The following is a 21,918-nucleotide window of genomic DNA, read 5'->3' as shown; positions in this document are numbered from 1 at the left end:
TGAGCCAGTTGGGCTTTGTGGGCAGTTTTCTGCTTGCCACTTTCCTCAGTGAGTCTTGCCTGCTCTGCAGCATCACGCCAGGAGAACCTGAGACAGCAAAGCTCTGGTGTTCATGCAGTTCCCTTGTTGCAGTACATTGATCAGAGCTCTCTTAAAGAAAGTGGCCTGGATATCTGAGACACCTATTGATTGCTCCATTGGCTCTCTTCCTGCCCTGATCCTCATTCACTCAGCACTGCCTGGATAACCTGCACATCTGTGTTAGGGCCAGTCTCCCCAGATCTTAAAGGGCTACATTCACAGCTTTTTGCCTAGCTGCAGCCTATGTGGGCAGAAGAGATGTCTGGTGACCCTTACATGCAGTCCCCAAGGGGAGGATCCAAGTCTCTCCTGCAGCACCAAGCTGAACATTTGAACAAGTGTAAAGCAGACCTTGAAGTCATGGTTCTTTGTTTTTGCCATCTTTGAGTACTGACGCCTTCTGCTCGAAGAACAAGGTAATGCCATGTGCCCAGCAGGCAGGAGGTAGCATGTACATCATGTATGGCAACAATAATGGAAAATGAGAAGAAATAATGAAATATCATATTCTATTTGAGCAAAAGGATAATTTCTTTACCCAGAAACATCCCCACTAAGTTACAAGCCCAGTGGCTTGCCCAAGGACATCAAGCAGAAAACTGTGAGGAGAACTGATTTCTAGATCTTGCCTTTAACCAAAAAACTGCTTTCCTCCAAACTTTTGATAATCAAGCAGGACAAAGAACATGTCTTAGCAACTTTCTGCCATGCATGAGCCCAGGGATGATGAGAGGTACACCAAAGCAAGGTAGAAAGGGGATCTATTAAAAGGGAAAATAATCATAGCCCAAATATCGAGAGATATCTTGTCCTAATGAGAGTTTGAAGACTGTAGAATAGGCTCTCTGGGGAAACCCTGTCATGAGGGATTTTTAAAAACAGTGAAACTACTAGAATGGTATAGTTGGGAACTCTCATGCCTTGGCAGAGAAAAGGGATGGATGAGCTAATAGGATGACAGATTAGACATGGAAAAGACCAATGAACCTTTTCTAATCTGAAATCCCTTGTCAATTCTGCATTTTGAGCAATTCAAACAATTATGGATTTCTTCGTTTTAGAAACTCTTGGCTCTGTGGAGACCAAATAGTGTGACACCACTTTTCTCCCATCTTGGATTTGGCTTTTAAAGGTGTATTGATTGAATTCTGTGTACTAATACTTTGTGTTTCCACCAAGCTTCACATAAAGTTAACTAATTGGTCCTCACAATTCTTTTGCAAAGCAAAGCAGTATGATCCTTACTTCTCAGCTTGGGATACTGAGCAAAAGAAAGAAAAAAAAGTCTTCCCAGCATCACTTGGCCACTCTCTGTTAGGACACAGGACCCCTATTTGCAGATTGCTAGGGTAGTCTCCTCTGCTCTTCTTGATATTATCATGTGCTCTTGTATCCGGTTGCTATCAATAAATCTTTATGGTGTATTTTCCACAGCTCTAAATATTATGGGCAGGATCACAGATACACTAACATCAATAGCAAACCACCCTTCCCTAGTGACTTTAATGATGCTTGATCAATCCCTATAAGAATAAATAAATACACTTCAGCACAAAAGCAGCCATAGAGACAAATTTCAGTTTGCCATGAGTAGTATCTCACAGGGTTTGGGAGTTCAGTCACTGCATGGTGTGAGTAAATTTACATTGGTTTCCAGACCAACTCTGGTCTGGAAGGAGTTAACTGTTTTCACAGAACTTGGAGGCTAAGACATAAAACCCTTCACAGGACCCTGCTCTGAACAGCGCTGAACTCCCAGAACTGGAAGCAGAGATGCCCTGGCACAGTCAGCACACCAGCACCAGCTCCTGTGAGTGTTCCCCCCAGCTGCCAGCTTCAAGAGGCTCAACTGCTCAGAAGCAGGACAGCACAGACACTGGCAGCCAGCAAGCCTGAACCTGTGCTGCTGCTGCTCTGCAGAATGACTGGAGCCACTAAAGGCATTTAAGGTTGTTTGATGGGATTCATATGAATAGGCTACAGTGCATTAACAACCTGCACTCCCACTGAAGCCAGTGTCATGAGTGTATATTTGCTTTAGTGGATAAGGGGATACATCCCCTCCCTGAACTACCACATGAAGAGAAGGAAGTTTCCAGTGGTCTCTAACTACAAAGTAGGTGCCTCCCTCCCAGCAGGAGATCAAGATCCTCTGAGTCTACCACCTCTACACCTAGGTCAGGAAGGCCAAATTACAGAAGCTTGTATCTCCTTCCCTTGGTAACTGGTATGCTCTAGAAGGAAGACATTTAACCACAGAAACTAAACATCCATTAAAGAACAAAATGGGTTCAATGCCTAACCTACATTCTTACTGGCTGCCATCAACCTGCCTCTCAAGAAATGAGAGAGCTCTAGTGAGAAGCAATACACACTCAACTGACACTGTACAATTTATTACCAGCTGCTGTGATGTTATGACCTGGAAGAAAGTTGTATGATGGCATCTTGGCTCCACCATATAGGACTCGTGCATAACCACAGCCAGCAGCTGTTTCTTGTGGTTAAGCTGAGAAGACCTCTCTCTGCTGGTATAGCAATGTAGAGAGTTATGTGCAGTGCCTCTCCTTTCTTCCCCTCCTCCCCTCACTGCCTTTCCCAGAGGAACCCAAGGGAAACAAACCTTTAAAGTCAATCCATAAGAATGTGTTTAATTGCCACTGAATTCCCTGTGGTTCCTCTTGAATGGACAAGGATTGAAAAGGGGGGTGTGGGAGGAAAAACAGCACAGGAAAGAAGCTGAACACTGCTCAAAGAGGGCTGAACAGATCAATAGGCTGAGCAAAACACAGGCTGAGTATGCAGGGCAGGGGACCCAGAGCTCCCAGACAAAACTCTGCTACCAACCATCTTCAGAAAGTCTCTTGAGTGTTAATACAGGCAGACCTTCATTGCACACTGTGCCACAGCTCTGCATTAACTCCATCCTTCCCTTATGAAGAGACACCAACCCAGTCATGATCATGAAAGAGCCTCTCCTCCTCAACACTGAAAAATTACTAGGGGGCAAGAAGAGAAACACTCTCCAGCCCAGAGCTCCTTTGGGAAAGGAAAGAGTCTGGCACCATGTTTCCAGTTATTTGTCAAATTTTCAAATACTAGAAATAATATCCGAGTGTGAGAGCACTGACTAGAACCACTCTCTTATCGGGACTGCCCTCTTGGTTACTGCCCATCCTGGCTCTCTTACAAAGCCTGTAGAAAGATACATTCAGAAACACAAAGAGGGCAAGCATGTCATTAGCCTGGGAGATTCTGCAAGGTCTGGAATCCCAGGCATTGTCAGGACAGAGAAAAATGCTCATTCTGACTCTGTCTTACCTTCTTTTAGCATCCCCACTTTGAGGCATTTCATGAAGCGACAGGCCTGACAGGACTTGCGCCTCCGTTTTGTGATCTCACACTCATTGGTGGCCGGGCAGCTGTATTCAATGTTCCCTGTAATCAAACAAGAGATGGTCACCCAGGAATCATGTTCTCCCCATGGATCCAGGGACAGGCTGCAGTGCCCAGATATTCCCACCACCATCAGTCTGTAAATGTTGCATGTTTGCTCATTCACTTACACATACATTCTCTGAGACTTTATCCTGCTGACCTAGCCAAGGGGATGACTGCAGTGCTGGGCTTCCAGGCATGTCATCATCCCTTGTGCTGCACCCCTTGTAACTTGTCCTGTTCCCTGAAGTCCAGGGATGAGAGTGGGAGCAGTTCAGACATTACTAGAATTTCCTTTGCTTCCAGTCTTGCTCCATGTCTGTGGGATGGATATCATCTGCCCTTTCTTGTCCTGCTTGGGGAACTGGGGAGCTCAGAGACAGCATTTCCTCCTTTGCTTCCTCCTGCCAGCTGGCATGCTACAGGCAGCAGGGAAGCAATAGGTCTACATTGAGAAAGGTGGGTAAGACGTCCTGTAAAATGAACACAGGTTCTCTGTGCAAATCTTTACATTTTTACTTTATTAGTCCATGTGCACCTGCTCTCATCCTCTGCATTATCTTTTCTTTCCTCGTTCCCTTTTGTTTGTGATCATCCCTCAACACTGCCTATAAGACAAAAACAGAAAGAAGCATCCCAAATTTATTTCTAATCATATTACATTCTATTATAAGCCAATAATATAACCAAAGCATGGATGCATGAGGATGTAAGGGGAATTATGCTGGATCACAGTGTTAGGTGGTACTAGAAGACAACAAATAGAAGTAGCTGTCTCCATCCTGCCATTCACTTTGAGCTGATGTTTCTGAAGAGGGCTATTCAATGTTTGCTGTGGAGCTGGACTGGAAATCAAAAATTTGCACCGATGCATTGACAATGACAATACATTTAAGGCAGTCTAGTTACTGGTAAACTAGAAAAAGGTACTTAAGCTCTACAGTCAGTGGAACAATGGAAAAGCTGGTTTAATAGTTTAGAGTAGGAAACTGATGCTTTAGAGTTCAATGAGAGCTGTAGGGAGAAGCATAGGTAAGAGCTGAGAGAACACACAGTATGGACCTTGCATAGCATTAGATTAGAAGTAGAGTTTACAGTTTAGTAATACTGGGACCGGAATTGATTTTTATTCCTTCTTTTGTAATGGATTTTTGTGTTTTTTTGCAAGCTACTCTAAATAAAGATCAACAGTCTGATACGTATCAGTCTCTGGGGGTGGTAACTAGACCTTGGGGTTGACTAAGATATTGGAAAGCTCCCTGGATCTCTGAATGGAAAAAAAGAGCACAGAATCAAAAGAAAGAGATCACCACTTGATTTATCTCATTATTCTTGGCCCATGCTGAGTGAAACCCCAGGAGCACACAATCCTCAAAGCCTAAAGGTGGTCAGCCCACTACCTATAAACATTCTGACTCTTGCTTCTTGTTTTGTCACAGAACTTGCAACTCCCCCCTAAGCTTCAGATCAGCCACCTCATTCCTCTCCCCACTGCTCATCTGCCCCCAAATGCAGTTTGTCAGCAAGAGCAGACTGTGCTGCACAAGTTGCTTCCATTCAGGATGTATTTCGTCATTGTGCAACATCTGAATTTCAATAGCCAGCCATGTATCAACATTCTCAGAGAGCTGGAAATTGAGATTCAAGTTAGATCTCAAGGTAATAAACCAATTCCTGTTCTAGATGCACAGCTCCAGCACATTACAGACCTGTGAGTATGGTGGCCCTGATCTCACCATCAGATACTTGCTATGCCCCACACAGGAAGGAACAGAGCAGGAGCAAACATGGGAAAAAAACTCAGACACAGTCTCACTTTGGGAGGTTTTGCCTTTGTTTGAATGCCAACCTTTCTCTCCAAAGCCAGGATCAGAGCTCTGGACAAATGCAAGATTTCATGTTTTATGGTCCAAAACCCAAAAATTTGTCCCCTAACACAGAGACACTACAGTAAGGGCCCTGAGCCTTTATAGCTGTGGGAGAAAGTGACAGCTCTGATCTGGAAGCTCAAGGTCCTCCACAGTGTCAAGCAGATCCCCAGGCTTCCCCATGCCTCTACTCCCTGGATCCTTTGACAAGTGTAGTACTGGAAAGTGTCTACAAAACTACATCACAACTAAATGGGAGAGTGTCAGAGTATGTGAAGGTACTAATTACTGCATACACACTCTATGTGCAGCTCGAATAAGCAGTTCTCTATATCAGGCCCAAAATCATGCTGTGCACTGCAGAGATTGAGAGCCACAGCTGAAGACAATGCCTGCCATTACTGCAGAAAGCAGGGGCATCACCAGGGAAGGCACAGTCAGCATTACCCAAGCAGAACTTGACCAGAAAAAAACCTGTCATTTCCAAAAGTTTACCAGAGTTCTCAGATTATTTTTTTTTGTGTGTGTGTGTGTGTCTCAATTTCTTTTATGGGTCCTGGGGCTGCCTGCCAGCACAGTGAGCTGCTCACAGCTCCCTGTAATTTCTGTAAGTGCCCTGTGATAAAGTGATGAGATTAACTCATCGAAATTCCAACAGCCTCCCAGTGGCTGGCAGTCACACCACCAGCCCAGCTGCCAACACAGCGGGCTAGGAGAGAGCTTCCCTTCACTGCAGCAGATGGGGATGCTGCAAAGTCCTGCAGAAGAGTGTAAGCACACAAAGGTGCACACACCTCGGTATGCAACAACATAATGTGAGTCAAGTCTCTGCATGTCACGAACTGTAGATTATGTGCCCCAGACAGAAGGGGCAAAGAAAGGAATAGTTCAATAGGCAAAGCCTTGCTTTGAGCTGCTGCTTATTAGAGAGATTTCCTTTACTTAGAAAATATTTACATTTGATCTGAAAAAAATGGTTGAAGCTCACTGATGCCATGGCACAAGATTTACCTAAAAAAATTGCTTCAAAAATCAAGCGGTAGGTGAACAGATCAGAGTTTGAATTTCTTCTAGGCCTTCATGTATCACCTTGGAGAACAAATCACTTCCTCTCCATGTCCTAGTTAGCTCATTTGCAAAATGAAATTAACACCAAACCTGCCTTCTGGAGTGTCTTTATTCATTAAGATGTAACTGTACTATAAAGCCTTTAGCTGCAAGATGCTACAAAATAGCAAAGAGCTATTAAAGTGACATGCTTTTTTATGCTGGAGAACTGCAAAACTACCCTGTTTTCTGCAAAATTAGGCCTCTGACTGTTAAACAATTTGGAACATAATTTCTAGTGCACATATAATAGCAGCACCTAAAAATTGTACACCACAACTTGGTCATTCAAGAGACCCTACCTCTCTGGAACAGGATGGACTGGGAAGAGAAGAATGCCTCCCTGAGCTTGGGGAGCACAGTAAAGTCCCACCCATCTCCTGCTTAAATTAGGGATAGGGTCCTCAGAGGAACTGAGCTTGAAATCAGTATAGCACTGAGACACAAGCTACTCCCTGCTTACAGTTTCTACCTTTCTAGAAAGCCTTTCTGAAAGGAAACTCCGGAAAGACTATATAAAAAATAGCCAAGAAAGTCCTCAAATAATTTTCAGCTTCTGATTGCTAAAAAACCCCATCTTGCTTTTTCTTGTTTCTTCTTCATTGCTATTCACTTCAGTTAGTCCTTCTAACCAAGGCATCATAGCTCAAGTCCTGGTGTGAGGAGAGGTGAAAATCAGAGGAAAATCTCTCAGTGATCTGCATGAGGTAAGAAGGGTTATTTTTTAAGCCTCATCTTTCAAAGAAAAAGATTCAAATGATGCTACAAGGAAAATGGGATACATATGGTATACATATAACAGCACTGTTTGCCTCATCAGGGTGGCTCACCTGGCTCCTGTTCACAAAAGAGAGCTTGGACATTCCACAAAACCTCACTCAGATCAGCTCCTGTTTGCACAAGCATGCAGAGTAGGGGTTCTGGGGCTCCATAATGGCAGCAAGTTTGTCCATAGGGTTTCAGACCCAGAAATATTTTACAGAACTTCCATGGAAAAGATACTTCTCCACAGAGCTTGCTGTACAGATATACTGAGGAAAACAGAAAACACCAGACTAATAGAGCTGAAGTTGCACTGAAGATAGGTTTTTAAATTCAAGTGATAAATCTGTGAATAGTAAGCAGCAGTCAAGCACTAGATCATTAAATACTTCACTTTCCCTGGGTAAGCTTTAGAAGTTTTTGGAAAGCTGTGAACTCCCACCTGAAAAGTAGCAGGCATGTTTCTGAGAAGGACAGAAGGATAGGACAGTGCCCAGCTGATGTGGCTGCTACTGTAGGGACAGAAAACCTCCTTTGTGCATGTGGATTGTAACACTGTTCTGCTCAGGAAAACCTCTGCCAACTGCTCCTCTTCCTGGGAGCCTCTCTAAGCACCACAACAACCAGAAAGCCCTAGAAGACTTTATTACAAGACTGTTATAAATCCCTACAAGTCTTCTGAGCTGCATTATCCACTTTTAAAGCCCCTTATTGGTGTAAAGGCATCCCAACACAGCAGTTCTTGTGCTACGCTCACCGTGTTTGAAGCTTGCAAGATTCAAGCTGGAAATCCACAGACACAGGCACTTAGCCTAACACACAACTTCCCAGTTTTCAACATCTAGAAGATGATGGTAAATGTGTCTCTTTTCTCTGAATCTCCAATGTTTTGCTGAGCTTTTAGCTTTTATTTTACAATAATGGGTCATTTTAGAAATAGCCTTTATTTTCACCATTTGAAGATGAAAAATAGTTGCAAGGTAGTCATAGTCATGAGTATATTGAATAACAAAGGACTCATTGTTACACAGCACTGTTATTAGCTAATTTTTAAAGTAGGCAAAACTACCTACTAGTTGCAACAATTAATGAAAATAACAGAAAATATATTTGACTGATACATAATGCTCTACCTACTGAGCAAACTATTAAGAGAAGGAATAGACTTCGATTGAGAATTTCTATCCCATAAAAAATACAGTATTTGCCTTTGTCTAAATTTGGATGAAAGGATTAGTTAGGTTTTCCATGGAAGAGAAATTAAAAGAGCTTTTATTTATAAACATCCCAAACTATCTTATATGTAGCAGACCCATTTCTTTACATTCAGCTAATATGAAATCTTTTGTTTCAAATCAGATCTCTCCTGAGCACCAATAGAAGCACACTTAAACATGTCTGAAATTCAGATTCTCTCCTAGTGGACTAGACAAGACATTCCACAGTATTCACAGTCAGGTGAGGTAAATGCAAACTGCCATATAATCCCATGAATATAATATATATAATATAATCCCAAGAAACAGTACAATGATGGAGAAACAGCATTAAAATTTTGTCAGACAGCCTAGCTGACTGAAAATGCTTCAGGTCAGTTTAGGATTTCTGACTGCCTCAAAGCATGGGAAAACCAATCGTGGGGTTCAAAATATCATGTTTAGAGAGAAAGATCTGCAGCCCAGGGGTGTGTTCTCTCATCTCACCTAAGGTTTTCACTTTTCTGTCTCAAGCATTGCCAACATTGCAAAGTGGAAATGATACACAGGTTTCCAGGCCTTGATCCTTGGGCTATGTAACACAACATCAGAAAGGACAGAGGTCTGACACTCCCCCATAAGATGTGGGACAGGCTAAGGTTTGTCAGGTGATTCTGTCTTCCTGTCCTAGTTCAGGAAAACCAAACACTCCATTTCAGCTAGAAGGGAAATCAACGGCTTGCATTTTTCTGCCTTCTTTTTTTTCTTTTCTCCTACAATCAAAACTTTTCTTGGGGAAATCTGACTTGGTAAAAATTCCACTTTTCTTTGGAAAAATCCTACTGACATAAAACTCCCACACAGCAGTATTAGTGACCTCACACATAATCATCCATGTCCATGCTGGCTCTCAGTCTATCTTCTCCCCATCACTTGAAAAGCAGTAGCCCCTTATGTTGTCCATGACAGCCTGGCCTCACCTGGCCATGTGAGAAAGTGAGCTGCAAAAAGTTGGCATGCTTAAAGAAGGTCTGCAGCTTGGATGTCCATTCTTCCTGCTGCTGCTACAGCAGCAGAGGGAGTCAAAAGGCTATTGCAAGATACTCTTACGTCAAGATTTGCAGGTTTTATGTGAGTTAATGCAGCTAAAAAACCCTAATAGGCACTGGGTAATTTGTACCAGGGTAGGGGGTGGGACTAGATGGAAGGGGGACTTCATGTGAAGTTCTGCTTCATGATCAGGGGTATCTAGATATGGCTGCAGTAGTTTAGTAACTCAGCACAGATTTAGACCTATTTTATGGCAGCATGCACATAAAATAGGCCAGCAGAGTAAGTACTGTTATAGTATTCATTATTTTTTCACCTGTCAATACTAAAGCACAGAGAAGTGAAGTGGCTTGTGCAAGACCACAAAAGCTTGATGATGAATTTACCTATTTAATCTCTTGAGCATCTGGGAAATCCTGGGGTTATTGCTCCATCTTGGTGCTCAAACCATTGAGTCAATGCTGCTCCCTCATACTGAATCAGGACAAGATTTTGGTACTAGGATACTGGGAAAGTAGTTACATAACATGTCTACATGCTTCCTGCAAAGTCTGCATTGGTAGACAGGCTGGATACAGATGTTTTCACTTTGTCTTGCAGGATAAACACCTTTTGGAAATGCTCGTGCCACTCATCTTCTGTTTTATGAGATCCTTAAATTCTTTTCCCCTGCATAACCAGGGCTATACTAGGATATCACACCCACAGCAGCAGAGTCCTGGGAACAATGCATTTTCTTGACTCAACCAAACTCTGCAGACCTATTTGCTGCCCACTTCCCTGGGCTCAGCCTTCAGCTGCATAGCTAAAATTGCTCACCCTCAGGCACAGCACGCTTGACTCTCACACTCTTAGGAATAAAAGCATTTTGGTACCTCACTTGCCAGCCCAAGCTGATGACAGGGTGAGAGAAATTTCCACTTACTCCTTTCACCCCATCTGCTACACGTTAACAGGCAATCAATTAGGGGACCACAGGGAGAAAGAATATGGCTAGGGAAAGGAAGATGGAAGGAAGCACTCTCCCCTCTTGGGATTCAGTCAGCTGGCATATCACCTGGCTGATACAGGCACCATGTACTGCTACATGTGCATAATTTTCTTCTGATTCTCTCTGAAAACTTTTCAAACGTTCCTGTCTTTTTCTCCTTCTCAAGGTCTCTCCTGTCCTGTCACAGAGGTTCTACAGTATCATTCCCATGAAGAGTTAATTATCTGGTCTCTTCCTGTATTAGGAGATGCCAGGACTTTGCTTCAGAGTGCTACCCTGTCCCTGTTTTAGCACCTGAATGTGCCTAAAATACAACACCAGGAAGGGTCCAAGGGCTGGAGAAGGGATGTAGTCAGTGCTGACAGAAATACAAGTAAAAATACATTCAATCACAGAGATTCAGCAACAACTCACAGAAACCGTTCCAGGGATCAGGCCAATGCCCTAGAGATGGCCATGGCATAATAAAGAAGGAAGTATCAGTGGGGCAGAACAATTATTTCCTCAGCTGTATTTCCACATTAAGAAAAGATATCTAAAATCTATGAAAACAAGACAGATATAGTGACTTCTGCAGAGACCTGGGATAAACTGCACCCTGTACTGTTCAAGAGTTGAACATCCGCAGCAACAGAGTGTAATCAGATCCATTCAATTAACAAAGTGAATGGTCTCTCCACATGTGCATTTCCTTCATTTCACAGGAGGCAAGGAAGTATTGATGTGGACTACCTCCAGCCAGCAGCCAAGTACAGCTGCCTGCTCACTGTAGGCCACCTTCAGGCTTCACACCATACTTGGGCAAACCCACTACACTTCCCACTAGAAGATGAAAGATCCTGTCCTTTTTCCAGTTAGTGGGTGAAATAAAGGGAGTAACTGTACGTCCAAGCATGTTTGCTCACATAGGGCATGTGTATATAAGTATACCCAAGCATCTGTGGATATTGGAGGCTTTTTGGATGCCCTCCTGCTTTTGATTACATTGTACATGCACATGTGCACATCTGCAAGCAGACTTGGCAGCTAGGACACAGCCATACTACTCACACATGAATTGTACATGAAGGAGCAATGCACTGCAATTCACCTATACATGCATGGATTGAGGATTCCAAAATCGCCTGAGGAATTGTTCATCCTTAGTGAGGCTGACAAAAACTTCATCTTCTTCAATGCCTAGTTTTTTTTATCTTCAAAGAATCTTTATCTTAATGAAAAAAGTCAGTGAAACTGGAAAAGGAGAAAAAGACTGACTCATAAAAGTTCTCTGTACAGATTTGTGCTGAGTTTTGGAGTTCATGGCTACGTATAAGGACTGGTAGGACAAAGAACTTCTCTACTTCTGTAATGCTGGAGCTTTCACCGCAAGGTGCAGGTATGTTTACATAAATTCCATCTCTTGGCAGAGGCATCTACTCTTCAAATGGGCCTTAAAACACCATTAGAAGGCAATGCATTTCCTTTCCAGGCCTTACACCACTAGCTGACACGTTCTCATAGTATCAGTGCCACTAGCAGAGGCAGGAAGACACACTAGTCCAGATACCCAGATCTGGTAGCCAGTCAGGCAAGGAACTTGGCAAAGGTTCCTACCATCACATAGCCTAACTCCATGATTGATTTGGAAGGACAAGAACTGAGCAGGAGGAGAGAGGAAGCATATGAAAGGATGGAGAGTTAGGTGCATTATTCATTCTCCCTTTCCCCCTTTTATATGACACCAGAGTGTCAGCAATGTCAACGTCCCTTTATTTCTATGGAGTGAATGCCTCAGTTTCCATCCTTCCCACCATACCTTGAATAGTCCTCTTGAAGAAGGCCTTACATGCCTCACAGGAAGCCACGCCGTAGTGGTACCCAGAAGCAATGTCCCCACACACCAGGCACAGACGCTTGGGGATTGCATTGAGCATGTACTCGCACTTGGTGGGTGAGTCCTCCATGATGGCACTGGCGCAGTCATCGTAACGCTTGCGGCAGGACCCGCCGCCAATCCCCGTGCCATTGAACATGGGTGGCGAGTCCAGGCCATTGGGGTGGCCGCCCATGGCGATGCCGTAGCCACCGCTAGTGTCGGAGGAGCCGCTTGGGCTGTGGTGGCTGATGGCGTCGATGCCAGAAGAAGGGCTGGAGGGCTCGGTCTTGATGAAGGACCCGCAGCTGGAGGAGAGGTGCCGCTCCTCCGTGGCCATTCTGCCGAGCAGCCTGCAGGGAGAGAGCAAAGGCACTAAGCAACCACCTGGCCAAACTCAGTTCCAGGTTTAGTCAAAAGACAGCCCTCCTTTTGCCACCTCAGTCCAACTCCAGTTGGATCAGGGAGTTCAACCACGTGCAGTTTCTGCTTCAGGAATATCTTGACTAAGACCAGCCCACCTTCTCCCCACAGACTCACACTAAAGAAAAAACTCTTTGTGTACATCAAAATTTCAGGCTGTTCACAGGCTGCAGTGCTAGGAAGGGGCATGAATGCTGGTGAAGCACAATCTACCCAGAGCACCATCTACCCCAAGACAGTAGAAAGAAACAAGCTTGCTTATGGCAGACCAGGTGAAAAAGATGTTTGGTTAATAGAGAATGGGCTGTCCTGGCTTTATGCAAAAGGTTCGGTAGCAGATTCTACAGAAAGGACCTGCTCAGATTGGATTTTCATTTTTTCATTTGTAATACATAAGTTTTTGATTAATTTTCAAGTTTGACTCCTTCTCTCACCCCACCTCATCCTTTACTCCACCCTGCTGCACTTTCATCACTGAAAGACGAGCTCAGAAATAGAAGGAAAATGATCTGATCAAAATTTTCTTTTGTCTCAATCTTAAATCTTAATCTTTCTTCTATTTACTAGTATTGAGCTTTTGCATGGATACAGATTCCCACTTCTTAAAGAAAGGTTACACTCTTAAATTTATGAAAAGAACTTTACCAGCTTTTCAAGCTCTTCGTATTTATTTTAGTCACAGATAGTCTTATTCCTTATAAAAGTGTTCAGTCTTTTTTTGGAATACTGCTAAACTTTATAATAGCTACAGCAATGAGTTTACTCATTTGTGTTTATTTTATGATATTTAGAACAATGGGATTACTTGTGCAGTGTATGAACAAACAAATCCCACTTTTATTTGCCTATAATATATTTGCATCCTGTCAGGCTCCCTCAACATCTCACTCTCCTTCTCAGGAAATGTAGTTTTGCCATGTTCTCCTCATTCAGCTCTTTATTATCAATATGATTGCTCTTCACGCAGAAGTTTTTGCAGATCTCCTATCTGCTTCATCATCCATCTCTGAACTTCCTCTAGTCTGGCTATTTCTGTTCAGTCAAGAACAGAGTTCAATGAGCCAGCTCCTCAGCAGCATGAGATTGGCACTGCTCCATCACTTCTCCAGCTGAAGGTCTGGACAGTAGTCAAGACAAAGGCACACCATCAATTACCTATTGACATTACAATATTTTCAATATTATTTTCAGTCTGCATATTATGTAACTCTTTGCACTGTTTGCTTTTTTTCCCCTCTTTAAATGAATCTAAATTGTTACCATTTCTTCAACAAATACTATCAGATGTTACTTAGTGCAACACTCGATCTTATTTCTGTGTTCCTACAGTTAATTTAGAATCCATTAAGATGTATGAAAAATCAAATTAATCCTTCTGGTGTGCAATGTTTTGCAATAGTCAACAGTGTATTTCATCTGCCACTATGCTGTGCAGTCCACACACCCAGTTTTATTAGGATCCTCTGGAGCACTTCAGTCTTCCTTGGTAATTTGATTTCACCTGCAGTCTCATTGTTCACCCACTTCCTAGATCATTAACACATGGATCAAACACCACAATACTGATCTTTGTGGGTGATGCATGTTAACCTTTATTATACTGAAAATTGACTTCTCTTTCTTTTCTGAGTAGGGTCTCTGACACCTTTTAATTGATAATAGTATTAACCTGAGAGGTTAAATTTTCCCTTCAGCAAGACAATTTGTCAAAGGTTTTAAGAAAAAGTAAACATGCATTTTCCTGATGACATGGCCAAAGAATTCTGACTGACTGGAGATGCCTGACTTTTCTTCTTGGAAGCTCTGCTTGTTTAAAGTTACAACACCATGGTCATGTGGGCAATTTCTGTTTCTATTTCAGTTTCAGCCTATTTACCTGGTATTTGTGGCAACCCCTTCTGCCAAGAGGTCAAATCTACCAGGGGACAGGACAAAACTTTCTGTGAGAATCAGCAAGGCTGGAGTGCACACTTTTATATATCACATCTGTGTGTCTGTTGATAGGAATATAGATGTTTGATATGCAGCAAATTCACAGTCCTGCATTCGTATGATCTCATTTGACCTACGTATCTCCTAATTTTCCCTTCTCTGTTTCCTCCTCAAAGTTTGACCTCATCTCCTATCTCTGGGATCGATCAGCCAAGTTTGTTTTTTGGCAAGACTGTTGACCTTGAGAATATGGGCAGGCATCTCACGTTCCTCAGCTGCTTTGCCTGGTGTTACTTGAGAGGAATCCAGGATTTGGGCCCTCTCAGAGACAGTGTGATGAGTTGATAAATGCCCATGCTTTGCTCGGAGGGCCACAATGAACTAGAGGTCATGGAGCAGTTACAGAAATTGCTGCAGGTGCATTCATCTCTATTCCTACAGGGCACTTAGACATATTGCAGATCTTCTGGTCTAACGACAGCTGACTGTGTGAAGAAAGATAAAACTCTGCTAGCTGACTAGAACTTAGCATCTCACAGCAAAGCTGAAACCTGCTGTGTGAGTTCTGGAACCTTTCCCTACCTGAGAAGTGCATCTGTGGTAAAGAAATTAAGATCACTGGACACAGCAACATGAGATTAAGGTTAAAATGGAAGGCAAAACAAACATAAAACACTGTTCTGCACTGTGGAACCCCATGGTAAGAGCAGCTGGAGTTGTAATTTTCAAGGCAGACAGAGGAAAACACTATGAAACAGGAATGACAGGGAAATGAGCTGTACTGGCAGATTCCGTCAGTGGAGCCCAAATCTCCAAGAAACAACTTCCGTTTCTCAAGTAACTCAACATTCATAAATTACCTCCAGAGGGCTTACCGAGGTATTTTCCTTCAGTGGAGCAAAAGCAAAAAATAAAAATAGAAATTAAAATAAATTTTTTAAAAAAGGAAAATAAAAGAGCCTGGGGAAATAAGAAGCCTTCCTTCCCCAAGGCATGCAAACAGGCAGTGTTTGATGAATCAAGAAACAAGCCCCCTGCATCCTTATAGCTGAGGACCCTCCTTTTCCCTTCCAGCAGACAGCAGTACATAATGAGTTCTGGTTGGATGTGAATGCGTGCTTGAGAGCAAAAGCCCTGACCACCAAGACAGATCAAAGATTGCAGCTAAGGTGACTCCAGCCATTCCAGATCATGTGCTTTTTTTCCTGGCCTCTGACTTTCTGCAAGTCTCATGGAGATCCCGTGCTGATTTTTAAACAGTCAGTGTGTCCCCTGGCAATGAGACACAACATCTTGAACTTCAAGAAGAGCAGCTAAATGTTTTTTGCAAAGAGTTCAAAGTGATGAACAGCCATTTTGCTTGGCTCCAGTTACCTTAATAGGAATGTAAAAGGAGAGAGACTCGATCCAACTCTCCTCCGTGCTGGCACAGGAAACTCCGTTACTATTTCTGTGCCCATGTAACAGGCTTAGAGGTTCTAAACATTTCGTTCTTTTCACCTTTCCTCATCATAGGTCATTCCTTCTAATCCCTTTAACATCTCTGTGGTCCTTCTTTGGATTTGTTCCAACTTCTCTGGGTCTCTGTTGCAGCAAGGTGCCCTGAACTACACAGTGCAATGCTGCAGCATTACAGGTGAGAGTCACTCTGGAAAGCACACAGCCAGGAGGACATATGGACCAACTGAGCAGTAGCTTTGCCAGACATCAGACTGCACATCAGCTCACACAATTTGATAGCCTGTCTCTTTGGGACCTTTCTGAACATAAGCTGCTTTTGCCACAGTGCTCTGAGCAACATGAAATTTGGAGATTCTTCTTGTTCCAAAGTAGATCCAGTATCATCTTTGAACCACACAGTGTTCATTATCAATTGTTTTATCGGTTCACAATGCTCAGTTTTTCAGCCTAGCTCTTCTTTTTTCAACGCTGATTTTTTTTAGTATCTTTTGGTTCTGTCAACTGTAAATCTGAGTGATCACTTTTACGTTTCTTCCAGGTCACTAATGAGTACAGCCAAAGAACTGTCCTTTAGGACACCATCTTTGCAGAAGGATAAAGAATATCTCCAGTCCTTCTGTTTCCACTCTGTCATTTAATCCATGATTCATTTCACAGGATTTGTATCAAAACCAATTTGATCTAATTTCCCTAATAAGATTTTGCACAGCTTTGAGTCAAAAGCCCATGTGTGGTCCAGAGTCAGTCTATTCACTGGATTCCTTTTGCCCACTAATTATCTAATTGCATCAAGAGAGGTTATTGTCTGCTGTACTCCTAGTTCATAAACCCACTGCTGTTTATCACTAACAGTGTTGTTAGCCTTTATGTGCTTGTAACTGCCCTCAGACAAGCGTGCTCTGACCTCAGTGACTCTGGATGTAAATACACAGGTTTAGGCAAAGTCAAGACTGTGCTTTAGCTTTTTATCCATTAGTGTTCTCTCCTTTGGGCAGCAATATTGGTTAAAGTTCCAAGTTTCCTCAATTCTTCTCCAGCTTTTCTTTCCTCTTTTGCTATTTCTCTGCAATGGCTGGTATTTAGCCATTAAAGGCTTATGTGTTTAATGATCTTTTGAGAACAACAGCAATAATAAGAGAGGGAAAGATTGCTAGATGGGGAGGAACAGAAAGAGACAGAAGACAAGAGTTATAAAATTAAGGCAGTAGTGCCCCCAGTTTCCATTCATTTAAATATCAAGGATTATAAATTTGGGATTGACACAGGTAAAGGTATTTTATTGCACATCCTTCAGGATTATTTTTGCCTGAAACAGTAATTTGTAGCTACATGCACCTCTTCACCCCACTTCTGGATTTGGAAATTACACATAAAGACAACTGAATTATTGTAAGTGAGAAAAAGAATGTCCACCACTCACACCTGCTTAGCAGGACAGCCAGAACACCCAGCTTTGTAACAGAAGTTAATTTCTCCCCCCAGAGGAACTTTTTATCAGCTAAAGGTATGAGCAATTCAGTAACTTAATACCATCTGAGCACTGAAGTGCTCATGCAAACCTAAGTATTTGACCTTCTGCATTCTCCAAGCAGCACTCGCTATTCCAAAACTGGATCAAAAAGGTTTAGTGACAACACTGCTGACCTTCCTTAGTGGCTGAAACCTCATTGTCAATAGGAAATGCAAGGATAGATGCGTTCTAAACTCCCATTTCCTGAAGAAAGCTAAACAACAGGCATACCCTCTGCCATGTAGTTTGGTCCCTTCACCAGTATTTTATGGTTTAGTCATAAAACCACCAACTCAGTGCGTTGGAGATGTCCCACAGCAAGACTGAAGTTATCATTAAAATGGGTACTGAAATACAGCTGTAGAACTAGTATCAGCTGATGGAGGGGGAGAAAGGGAAAACACTCAGGTCCTCCTCAGGAAAAACCTTCGTAATTCTGGATACAAGGAGAAATGTAAAAGGTCAGAAATTGGCCTTTTTTTTTTTTTTTTTGAGTGACTCTCACAATGGATATGGATTCCAGACAAAACAAAATCTTGACTTTCTAAAGTTCCATAAACCAGAAAATCCTGCAGGTAAGATGCCTGTACAGCTTGTAACTTCCAGGAGCCATATGGCTGTACTTGTGGAACTGTACTTCAGTCCTGAAGTCCTCAAAGTAGAATTAAGTTATACTGACAAAACCTGAGAAGTCTGCCAGTATGAAGCTGCTCACTTCAGGCAACAGCCAGTGACAAAAGCACACTTTTGATTGCACAGAAATTTTTAAACCAGCCATGGACAACAAAAGTAGTTTTAATCTGCAGAAACACCAATGGTAAGAGAGATAAAACATCCATTCTCTTCTGTGGTACAGACCTATTTCTGCTATTGGTATTTGTCAGTTCAGATGGCACAAATTTGCACTGCATGTGGAAATGGGATGTGCATATTATGGGCAACACAGATTCTGTGTCTTTTGTAGGCCACAGGAGAGAGCTCTGCAATCCACAGTGGAGTGACAAACAATGTAGGTCAGCTTCTCAAACACTGGCTGCAACTCCAACATGCCAAATTTTGACAGTTTTTTTTTTAGATACAGAAGACAGAAAAGAATGTTTTCCAAGTGTCAGGCTAGATGAGATAGCTGCAGTAAAAGCCAGTGTAATTTTAGGTCACTTATGCAAAGAGTTAATGTCATAGAGCTGAGCCACACCTGTTGGTCGACCAGCTTTTACCATGGACAGCTCACAAACACACTCCCACCCTTGCCTCACCAAGAACATCCACTGCAGTGCTAGTAGGGAGGAAAGGGATCAGCACCCACACTGGTTTCTCACGCTCCTCTACCCTATATAAACTTCAGATGAGATAGCCATAATTTAGAGATTTTATCTGTACTGACAGCTTTTCTCCATTCAACAGTCCAAGAATAATGGCCAACGTGCCACTTTACTCTTGTACAGTGGATAACTGTGGGTGACTCAGTCATAACAGGAATCTTTTCTGGGTTTATTCTATCATACAGGAACATATTCTGTTCCCAGGACAAAGTTAATTTCTTTCTGAGAATAGTCAAGAGCTTGGGTAGTACCAGCATGATGGGCATGATCATAAACACAGCAGTGCATGGGCTTTAGAGAGTTTTTGTTTCAATCACAGTATTTTGCATTGCTATAAAAGACAAGAGTCAGAACTCAGCTCGATTTAACTATTTTTCTTTGGAGTACAGATCTGATTTCTAAGAGTTTTGTCATGTTTCCCAGTGATGGCTCCCTTTGGCTTGCATGGGTTGTGCTCCTATTCTGTAGAGTGTGGCAAACCCCAGACAGCCAGTTTTCAAGGCATTTGTGTATAATACACCCCCCCCCCTCCCCCCCCCCCCAATACTACATACTTGTCTTTGGACAAGCTAGGGCTCACATTCTGTCTCTTACACAAATAGTACTTGCCCAGTAGATATTTATCCCTTTGACCCATTGCATAACTAGAGCCCAGCTGCATACCAGTAGATCTTCTCTAGCCCAAGTTAGCTCATGCTGAAAAAAGCTGCCACAGCAAACTGTCTGGAGGTTGCTTAATAAATAAAAAAGGCTCTCATGGGCAGAAGGCATTATGGATTTCCTACTAGCCTTCATCCCTCTCCTCATTACTGTAATTTCTCTTCATCCTTACAACAACAGTCTTGTTAGTAAATGGTAAAAAGTATTACACAGATGAAGTGACAAATAATCTGCAGGTGTGACACATATTAGCAGTTCACTCTCTTATTAACACACTGCCTTTTGAAGGTACCTTGCCCTCTGGTGTACTAAATGACACTTCCTCCAGAGTGAATTGCTTTAACACTTGAGCTAATGCCTCTTGCTTATACTTACTGTTGATACTACAGCAAAACAAGGACAGGGCTGACTTGCTGTTCACTATTTATCCAAGTTCCACCACCATCCTTCCCCCGCAGTGTTACCATTCTGTGTTTCACATTTCCACTTACCCCACTACTTCTACATTCACAGCAGTTCAACAATTTTGCCTGCACACAGCAAAGCTGCAACTCAATCCCTGTTGAAATGCTCAGACCTTCATTTCTTCTTGAGTGTCTTTCTTTATACTCTGCCTATCTAGAGCACTTATAATCTATATCTCTCTAATCACCTTCAGTGTCCTTCGGACACTTGTGAATGAGACCCATGCACAGGAGGCTCAGTAGAGCACATTTCGAACACTTACACATCAGAATTTTGTTTCCACCTTCTCAGATGAGCAAGGAAAGGAGAACTTCTAGCACTGCCATTCATATCACACTTACTTTTGCATTGCAGCCTGATTAAACATCTCATCTCTCAGACACCTTTGGCTCAGTATCCTCTCAGCATTTCTGAGAGAAAACTGCCACCAGTACAAATTCATCAGCCCACACTTCCTTGCATTTCAAGATATTCATTGAAGACATCCCCCTTCAACCTTGCCTACAATTCATAGTGCGCAGTGGCATGAAAAAAAGAGAGACCCAGAGGTATTGCTTAATTTTTCTAAGTTTTTGAGGTAGGAGTTAGGATGGGAGATACATATCAAAGACATCATCCTACAAACAAATGTGCAAAGAAACTTAGTAATTGACATTTCTTTAGGAATGTTATCTTACTGTAAAGGAGAACTTTGGGCTTATTGAGACAAAATATGAATTTGAATGTTATTCAACCAGGATGCATTTAGAAATTCTCTGGGTTTGAGCTGGTAATACTCCTTGGGAAGGTTTCTGTTTCTTACGCTTCAACAGCACAGTTGTAGTGGGATTCTGCCTCCTTCTCCCACGCTGGCCAAGATAATCCAGGCAGATTAGATGGGCTTTGCCCAGATTCTACCTGTAGCTCTTAGAGAAATCTATAACTAAGTGCCTCATCATTAGAACATTGCTCAAAACCTGACAGATCTTGAAAAACTAACTCAAATTAGTTCCACATAAATTACAGTAGGGGAAATAATAAAGGACAATTAGTGCTTTTTAATTTGATTTTTTTCTTTTAACCCTGACTCTCCAGAAAAGATTTCTAAGATGATACAGTGGCAAAGCAAGTTGACTGTGAATAAATGTAGACCAGGCTCCTTTTCTGATAATGAATACCACAGGTGTAAAGGAGAATAGGTCACATATGGAAACAGTTGTTTTCTTCTGCACACCTTACACTGCTGAAACATACAGGATTATCTTTAGCTACCTATTTAGACTAACCTTGTGGAATCTCCAAACTCCCACCTTTGGTAAGTATTTAGCAGATCTCTTAGCATACACTGCATATATTAAATATGCAGCTGTATCTGACCCAAATTTCAGCTTCTAACTCGCATAACTTATTGTAAATCTATTTAATTCATCCATCTTTCTGACTGTCCCTGTTTCCTTTGACTGACAAAGCAGCTTCCTGTCCACTCAAGTACGATCCTACCTGAGGCCCCACAGTGTCCTGCATTCTTACCTGCCTGAACCAAGAGATGAGATCAACAAACTGCTCATTAGAGAGAAACTGCATAGCAGAATACATCATTTTCCCCAATACTCTCCAAAACTTGCATGTTCCTTTCTCTAGATTAAAAAAAAACAAAACAAGCACCCCAACCAAACAAAACCCCCCTAAAAATCCCAGTTCAGCCAAAGCAAATTCTGAAGCAAAATACTTTTTAATTACTTCAATTTTCTTCACAAATTGGCATCACTGTAGGAAAATTTAAATGTGATTGCAAAAACCCCACAAAAATAATCCTTT

The 21,918-nt window shown here is 42.3% G+C and overlaps 1 protein-coding gene across 4 annotated transcripts in view; it reads right to left on the bottom strand.

Moving 5' to 3' along the window:
* ESRRB (estrogen related receptor beta) overlaps positions 1-21,918 on the bottom strand; it is a 106,420-nt gene that overhangs the window by 24,328 nt on the left and 60,174 nt on the right. Inside the window, exons 3-4 of one of the 4 annotated variants that reach the window (XM_062495201.1) lie at positions 12,292-12,701; positions 3,403-3,519 (exon numbers count right to left, since the gene is read on the bottom strand). In XM_062495201.1, coding sequence (XP_062351185.1) covers positions 3,403-3,519; positions 12,292-12,688 — 514 coding nt within the window. In that variant the 5' untranslated portion in view covers positions 12,689-12,701. Of the gene's footprint in view, positions 1-3,402; positions 3,520-12,291; positions 12,702-21,918 lie in introns of those variants that run through there. The other 3 variants (XM_062495202.1, XM_062495200.1, XM_062495199.1) reach the window with 3 other exon arrangements.

Source organism: Cinclus cinclus, chromosome 6, assembly GCF_963662255.1.
Source record: "Cinclus cinclus chromosome 6, bCinCin1.1, whole genome shotgun sequence".
NCBI classification, from domain to species: domain Eukaryota; kingdom Metazoa; phylum Chordata; class Aves; order Passeriformes; family Cinclidae; genus Cinclus; species Cinclus cinclus.
Note: the sequence above shows the minus strand (reverse complement) of the source record. Positions and strands in the feature narration are given on the sequence as shown.